The sequence below is a fragment of the Atta colombica genome, unplaced genomic scaffold (assembly GCF_001594045.1).
Source record: "Atta colombica isolate Treedump-2 unplaced genomic scaffold, Acol1.0 scaffold216, whole genome shotgun sequence".
Classification (NCBI taxonomy): Eukaryota; Metazoa; Arthropoda; class Insecta; order Hymenoptera; family Formicidae; genus Atta; species Atta colombica.
The window spans coordinates 818191-827082 of NW_017259312.1; the positions used below are offsets into that span (position 1 = coordinate 818191).

General features: G+C 30.2%; 2 protein-coding genes across 2 annotated transcripts in view; one reads left to right on the forward strand and one right to left on the reverse strand.

Moving 5' to 3' along the window:
• The window catches only part of LOC108687791 (uncharacterized protein KIAA1109), a 22562-nt gene extending 17777 nt beyond the window's left edge, over positions 1 to 4785 (reverse strand). Inside the window, exons 1-7 of the mRNA XM_018193741.1 lie at positions 4533 to 4785; positions 4319 to 4462; positions 3896 to 4218; positions 1520 to 3798; positions 1036 to 1337; positions 639 to 942; positions 226 to 543 (exon numbers count right to left, since the gene is read on the reverse strand). Coding sequence (XP_018049230.1) covers positions 226 to 543; positions 639 to 942; positions 1036 to 1337; positions 1520 to 3798; positions 3896 to 4218; positions 4319 to 4462; positions 4533 to 4785 — 3923 coding nt within the window. The remainder of the gene's footprint in view (positions 1 to 225; positions 544 to 638; positions 943 to 1035; positions 1338 to 1519; positions 3799 to 3895; positions 4219 to 4318; positions 4463 to 4532) is intronic.
• Positions 4786 to 7005: 2220 nt separating this feature from the next.
• LOC108687768 (RPII140-upstream gene protein) lies at positions 7006 to 8677 on the forward strand (the record flags this gene model as incomplete). Its single annotated transcript, XM_018193717.1, has 5 exons — positions 7006 to 7149; positions 7645 to 7737; positions 7834 to 8085; positions 8146 to 8394; positions 8572 to 8677. Coding segments are annotated over exons 1-5 (765 nt in total), but the record flags the coding sequence as incomplete, so codon positions are not given.
• Between the last annotated feature and the right edge of the window lie 215 nt (positions 8678 to 8892).

The window sequence follows — 8892 nt, forward strand, 5'->3', positions numbered from 1 at the left end:
TTTTTATATCTTTAAATAACTTTTACGTACACTATTTTTTATTTCAATCATTTACGCAGCAACTAATAAATATTAATACTATTTTAATTTCTTTAACAATAAGGATATAGATTACAAAATATGAAATGCAATTTCTAGATTAAATCGTGCAATATCAATAAACAAAAAATAATTATTTATCTGAAAATATTTAAATAATTAAAAAAAACCGCTGCCAAAGATTACCGTATCGATGTATAAGAAAATCTTCTGTCCAACGATTTCCTATCTCCACTAGATATCAATGGACTTGCAGACGCAACGTTTAACTTTGTACTATTATTTTCTTCTTTATTATGATCGGTCACAGACCTTGGACGTTCAATACTTTTCTTCAGAGTTTGTGGACCATCCTGACTAAGTGTTACTTTCAATCCTGTCATAGAATAGCACACATCTTGCAAAGATATATCTTGCAAGCTGTATGGTGGTGTGTGGAATACCAATTGCCCATCATGCAAAATAGATTGTCCAAATCCTTTTTCTTTACCAGGTTCATGAATTCTATGAATAAAAGTAATTTATATCATAACAAGAAAATATTATCTCGATAAAACTCTTGAATCAAACATGTTTTCAATGTGAAAATAAATATTTACCTATACGCGGCTATGTTAATACCATCTTGAAGATCATGATAGCTTGGTTTAAAAAATTTTGGTCCGTTCCGGTTATTGCCAAAAAATACACAACCTCCAATACAACCACATTTCGTTGCCTTTATTCCACTTTCCTGTGGCCATAGAAACCACAAACGTTTTGTTACATCATCATGCATTTTTAAATATTTATTTTGTACTAAATGCAAATTGTGTTCTGGAGTTGGAAGAGAAATCGCGGCTTCTAAAACAACTGGACCCAAAGATATTGATCCTACTTCAAGCCAAATATCTGATCCATCACCTATGTATTACATTACATATGTAAAAAATATATTAAAAATTTTTTTTATTACAAATTTAAATATGTACATTTAAAGAATTCAATAGTAAAAACAGTAAACAAGAATACCTGACATTCGACTGCTTGCGTTATTATGAGATCTACCACTACCAGTTGTATTAGTATTACTTGTATTCGCAAAATAATCTGCTGCGGATACAAACTGGCGAATAGATATTGTAGGTAATACAGCGGTGACACCCGATTTTACTTGATGTCCATGAAGATTACAACTAGCAATACGAATTGGAGATATCCAAAATTGTATGGCAGTACCTACTTCTTGTAGGTATAAATCAACAGCATCTATGGACAGTCTCGTCATTCTATATTTTATATCTTCGGAACTTGGACACCTGAAATATTAATTTGATGATGATGATGATGATGATGATGATGATGATAGTGGTGGTGGTGACAATAATAATAATAATAATAATAATAATAATAATAATAATAACAACAACAACAACAATAATAGAGTTCATCAATCATTATTATTCTATTACTTTTTATTGTAAAAAATAGAAGATAATACCTATAATGTTTATCAACATCGCTCTCTGGACATTGCAGTGGTGCGAGACCATGGTGGCAATGAAAAGGTAAATTGGGTGGGCGTAAACTGTTCTCTGTATTTTTTGCCATTAACAAAAAAGTCTCTAATGATGTAACAAAATGATGTAATTGGGGAGAAGTGATCTTTCCACTTAATTTGCCTAATTGCACTTCGATCAACCAAGCATACTCCAATGTTTCTTGATCTAAACTTCTTCCTTCATTGCTGAACATAGCGTGACCTCTAATTTGCAATGCACTCAACATTAAATGCCCCCGATTTAGATGATGTTCTTTATTTGATCTTGATACGTTATCTGTGACTAAAGCAATGGCAGGAGAAAGCAATAACTGAAGTTGCGTTTCCTTATAACCCTTTCTCATTTCAAATCCAAAACGTTCTAAAAGTATAACCGGGCATGATGGATCATTTTCATTACAATTTTTTATTAAATGAGCTTGAATGTCATGCATAGTAACACCAACAGTCACTTCTAACGGTCTATAATTTCTCGGATCAAACGGTTTAGATTTTATTTCTTCATCTTCCATAGATACCTCGATACTGCTATTTTGTATATCTTTATCCTTATTTCTTTCTGCATTTACAGATGTTGAAGAGTTTCTACTTTGTTGCATATCAGTAAACATTTGATAATCTCCAAATAAATTTTCCTTCAAGTGCATAAAATTTTTTAACAAAGATCCATACAAAATTAATATGGATGGTCCGATTTCAAGTTCTACACTAACTTTATCAGGTGCTATGGATTGTGGATCAAATTTTTGTGCACCATTTCTTGCCCATTGCAAGCCTGGCGATTTCCTACATTTAGGAATTCGCATAGGAGACAAGAGAATTTCTTCCTTTTCTGGAGTTGTTATATTAGCTTGTGGAGTAGGACCTAAAGGTGGACATAGGTGATAAGTATAATTAATACTTAATGCCACGATCGGCACAGACCAGCAATCGACCCAGCCTGACTCCTTTTGACAAAAGTTTCTCCATTTCTTGCCTCTATTCAATTCATGTAAGTGCTTATGAGATCCATCACGCGTCATAATCTTTGCATTCTTATCTAATGCCAATAAAATAATACGATTAGTATTAACTTCTGGCAAGTAGAACAAAAGATCAACGCTTTCTCCTTGAATCCAGAAACGCAAAGGTATCGTAACAGGTAGAAAGTCTACAAATGGAAGATCAAATGAGAGATCAAAAAGCTCCCCGCAAAAAGCGATGTGCGCATTCTCTTGGTTCTGAGACGAGCAATCGATCCAATTGTATTCATTGCAAAGCGTAATCAGTTCAAATTCTTTTAAAAGTAAACTAAATTTCCAAGTATATGGAACAAAGTGTAAAATATCAGGTCTTGCTTTACTCGCCCAATCATTGATCATATCTTGAAAAAAGTCTTTATGCGAATAAACTAAATTAGCAGTTGCTTTACATCCAGTTAAATTCAGCGTCCATTCTTGATGATCGTTCCATTTAAGGGGATAATGACATTTTACTCCAAATTCTAAAGTCTCACTTTCAACAAGACTTCGATATTGTAGACTAGTTGTAGCTTCCAAATGCAAAAGCTGACCTGTTATCTTTGTAGTATAACCGTCTTGTAATACTATCCATGGCATTGTAATTTCTAAATATGATCCTGGTCCTACATTAACGTGAACAGCATTTGTTTCTCTATTTTTACTAAAAAGTATATCAATCGTTGCTTCATTTAATGTTGATAATCTAATGTCGAACGATTGAACTTGTCTTTTATCTCCTGGTTTAGGCAATTTTGTAATTTTCATTGGTTGATAATCATTGGGAAAGAAGAATTTAAATAAATTTTCTCGTTGTCTATCGGCCCAAGGGCCATAACTAAAATCTGTACCCTTTCCACATTTGATATCAATACCCCATATGGGAGGCATTGCTTCAACCATGTCTCCATTCACCAATTGTATCATTTCAGGATGTTCCGGTACAACACCAGGTTCATCCATGTAATAATAAACCTCCATATTATTTGAACTTAAAACAACAAAACCTTCTCCCATATATCTAGGTGGATCATCAACCATTCCAGTATATTTCGGGCTAGGAGCCAAAATAACTTTAAAATTCTCAGCTTTGCACTTGGTAAAGTGCATAAAATGATCATGCCTGGATGCTGCTGGTTTTGTAGAATATACAAAATGTGCTTCTTCCACTGTTATTGATAATGTAGTTGGCACTAATCGATTACCAAATACTAGTCTTCCCTAAAAAAGAAGGAACATATTGCGGCAATATTTTACAAATTTGTGATCAAGTATAAATAAAGCAAAGTTAAAGTAGAATAGAATAATTTGATATTACTGTGCAAATATCTAATTTAATAACTGGTATCAAGTCTCTCCAAGTACGTGCAATCACATGAGCTTCCTTCTTTCTAATATTATCCACATGACGAGATACATCCATTGCGTTAATTTGTGAATGACGAATTTCATTAGCTGCATTATTTATAGATTCTCCATCTAGATCGTCACTGTTTATATTATGACATTCTTCATCAGCAAACATTTGTGGTATAAGACCAAAAGATTTTTCTAATTGTGCATAAAGTTGACAGCGATTGTAAACATGTAACTCAAAGCCATTTAACATAACTGACAATCGTGTGTCAGAATGCGAGAGATCTATAATATATAAAATAATATTATAAGATATATATATTATTTTACAATTTGGTTAGAAAATTTATATAATTATAATATCTAGTATTAAAAAAATATTTGCCTTCTGATACATCTTTAGGGACATAGCTTCTCCACCACCTAAAAATGAGCCAACCATCCTGAATTCTAAAACTATAATCTGTCGTGATATAAACTATGTCTCTAAACATTATCTTCCCACTTAAAGCACTTAGTATGACAGATCCTGTGAATAAAATAAATGTATAATATCTGAAATAGTTTGTTTCTCTGTTAAATATGCTATATGTTCTTACCAACTTTAACATATCCGTCTCTAATAACAAACCGATTTAACAACTTTGTCAATATATAACCAGCTACTCTACTATTATAATAAGCGATATAAACAATCCAGGATATGGCAGATACTAGTGAACATAGCAACCATATAAAGTTACTATCCATTTTAAGATCATCCAAGATGACATGATCGGAATAATTCCAAAATGCTGATTCAATCCCAAAAAAAGATGAGACTGTAGCATTGTATAGTTCGTTCTCCTCCATGATAATGCTATTATTTCAACTACTGAATTAAAAACTATTGTTCATAGTATATTATATACTGAAATAATAAAAAAAGTCTTAATAAATATAAAATACACAAATAAATATTAAAATGTTTATATATGTAATATATTGCATAATAAATACAATTATTTAATCATTTACAAATTATGAAAAAAATGAAAATTTATTATATTATTTAGTATAAATTTATCTTAATAGTTTGAATTTATATTATCAAATTTATCTTAACATAACCTATGAGTTTTTATATAATTATAAAAAAATTTTTATCACAATTTAGTCAAGTATAATGTTTGTTCTACAGTTATTTGTCTATTATTTTTCAAAATATGCAATTAACTCAACTGAACTAACATGTCAAAAGAAATTTTATTAAACTTTTGATATCACAAAAAACAAAATGTCTACAGATCTATGCTGAATTATTTGCGTATTCACTGTGTATGACAAAAATTTTAATATTTCTCTTCCAAAAATAATTCATCATAATGATCTCGTCTCTGCAGGAAAAGCGATTACCTGTTCAACGTAAAACGACATTTTCTTTCAACGATTTACCTTTATTAACTAGTCAGTATAAAGCACATTGACATTTGGATGTGCTATTCATATTTCTACGTTTGTCATTATAATAATCCTATTATCATTGTAATAATCTTGAGAGAAATGTCGGAGAGAGAGCTGTCATCAATGAACAATGACACGCATAACCACTCCATATTTGACGTATTTGCTTGACCAATACATTATTAAGGTAAGTTTACACTGATCTGTATGCATAGAACTCATACTACTGGAATAGAAAGTAGGAATATAGACATCAAGCTGGGAGCAAGATCTAAAGGAAATATTTTTCTATCCTCTTCTATCCTCTTTTTGGCACATGCGCAGAAAGAAGAAAAGTTATTGAGCAAGACAGAAATGTTTTAATTTTTCTATCCTCTTCTTTTTTTGGCACATGTACAGAAAGAAGATAAATTACTAAGCAAGACAGAAATACATCTTCTGTCTCTTAAAGCCGGTTCTACATTAGTTGCAAGCTGATCGCAAGTTTGTTGCGACAGCCAATATGAAGCGTTGATTTCAAAATGCAAACTTCAGATTGGCTGTCACACAAACTTGCGATCGGCTTGCAACTAATGTAGAATCGATTTAATATGATTGGTCTTGCCCTTAATTCCTCATTGGATCTAAATGTATAAATATGTATAACTAATTATATTCAAGAATTTTACAACAGTTGCAAAGCTGCTTTCTTTGCTGAACGTCAATTTAAAAAAAAGGTTACAAACATTAAGTCTAAAAGTATTTTTATATAGTTGAGCATCGTGAGTTTGCTATTCGTCAATTTTGTGATACAAGCATTGTTCTATCTTTCTTGATATTCAGAAACAAAGATAGAAATGAACGATCCTTGTGTAGACTTGTGTCATCAAATGAAAAATACCCCATGTAGGATGTGGTGATACAAATGCTTCGAAGCGTTTGATTGATCCAATCAGAAAAAAGAATTTTTTGACCAATCAAAAAATGCTTCGAAATATTTGTAGCATTAAATGGACTATAGCTGTAATGGCATCTTAGACCTGTTATATAGAATTGTAATTCGTAAACTGTAAAAAATTAGCCAATCATAGTCGATTATTTTTATTTATATTCAACTGTGATTGGCCAATTTCTTGGTTAAGCACAGTTTGCGAATTGCAACTCTATTATGTAAGGCTTTAAGGCCGATATTTTATGTAATGTACAAGACTTTTCAAGCCTGTTGATTGGCTGCAGGATAGACAGATCCGAGAAACCTCTCTGTCCTACAGCCAATCAATAGGCTTGACATATCGGGCTAATAATGGTCGCATTCAGCGGACTCAATAATTGAGTGGCGTTCGCTGTTATTGGTGTATTCCTTCAGATTATCCAATCAGTATTTTAGATCTAGAAAAATACATCAATAGCAGCGAGTGCTCACTCAAGTATTGAAACCGACGAACGCAGCTATTATTTTTTTACAGCTGAAGAAGACTCGGTGAAATTGAAATTTCATATTATAGATAAAAAGAAATAAATGTATTTATTATTTATCATTAAATTGACATTTCTTTCTCTCATCTTTAGTCTTTTGAAAATTTGTAGTATTTTACAATATTCTTAATTTTCCTAATGGGATCTTTATAAATTAGCTGTATTCCAAGTTTATTGCCAGCGCTAAAAATACTTTGTATACTATAGATTTTCAGTACTGGCAGTCAATTTTGGGACATAGTCCATTATAGTGATGCATTATAGTGATCGAATATTGATTATCGAATCATGCATCAATGCGCATGCACCAAAAAAGCGGTTTGTCTTAATAACACTTCGTGTTTATACTAGTGTAAAACTAATTAAAATACCAAATTTTTGAGATTATCTGTGATATTTATTTAATTTTCTATGAAATATTTATTAATACTTATGTACATCTATTTTTTAATACTTATGTACATATATTTTTTAATCATTTTGTGACAGTGGTAACAATTTCATTATATATAACTATATACTGACTTCAGTTAAACAGAAGGTTATATGCGGAAATAATAATTCTTGAATTTTATCCTATTATATTTAATTTTTGTTCCATCGTGTTTGTTATTATTATACCGCTATATTTGAAATATTTATATATAAATGCTCAAGCTTTCAACTTTGTTCGAAATGATTTCAGATTTATTAATATTCACACATATATAGATATATACATATATAATTTGTAATAAATAATTTAAAGCTTAAAATGACACGCCTATTAATCAGAAGCCCAATGTTGATGTCTGTATTTCCATTTTTCAAAAGCAATGATCAGTATGATAAGCCTGCAAATACAATAATAAAACCACTAGATGATGAATTAGGTTGGGACAGAGTAAAAAAAATTTTTTCTCTTGAGTATGTATACATATCTAAATATAAAAGTTTTTTTACTTCAATTGCATAAATAAAATTTTTATTATAATGGTTCGTAATTATAATTTTATTTTTTAGAGAAAATGGATATTCAAAAGAACTGCAATCTATCATAAATATAACAATATCAGGTTTTACAGTTGGCTTAGTTATGGGTGGTATGAGTTCAGCTAAGACTACAATAAATAATTTCATCATGAATAACGAAGCAACACGATTCATAAGCCATTTTGATGCAAAACAAAGTCTTCAACGATTAGTCGTTACAAATTTTTTAAAGAAGGGTGGGCTATATGGAACAAAACTTGGGACATTTTGTTTTATCTTTAGGTATGTATACTTTATATGGCCTAAAATTATGGAAAGTTAAAATGATATTTTATTTTATAGTTCCATAACAACATGTACATCATCATATCGTGGAAAGATAGCACTAGAGAATTATATGTTGGGTGGTTCCATAGCAGGATTATTATTTAAAATGAACCTCGGGCTTCGAGGAGCGCTTGTTGGCACTGGACTTGGTGGTATATTAGGTGGAATGTGTGGCAGTGTATCACTTATTATTCTTAAGTTATCAGGAATAACTATAAATGAAGTATTAGAAGCACAACAAAATTGGATAAATGCAAGAAATACGTAAGTAAAATATTATTCATTTTATAATTTAAATATTGAATTTGATATTTCTTACAAGAGAGATCTTACATCTACATTCAATATAAGTATATTGTGTTATATCGTTGAATGTATAAGTTATAAAATTATATTGATTTTTTTAAATATATTAATATTGTATATTTTTAACAATTGTAGGACAAACAAAATGATAAAAGAACGTATGAATAGTGAATTATCAGAAATGCAAAAATTATACGAAGAAAATAAAAAACTGCAAGATATAAACAAAAATAATGATAACCAAACAAAATAAACCCATAATTATATAAATAAATTTTATATAGAAAAATATCTGTGAGATCGAAATTTTTATTATCCATTTGTTTGCTTTAAAGTTTTGTGAGATGCAAAACAATTTAATAAATTTTCTAACAAATATACATATAAATTTTACACATAATTTATCACATAAGTGCGAAGTTTGATGAATCTCTTATATATATATATATATATATA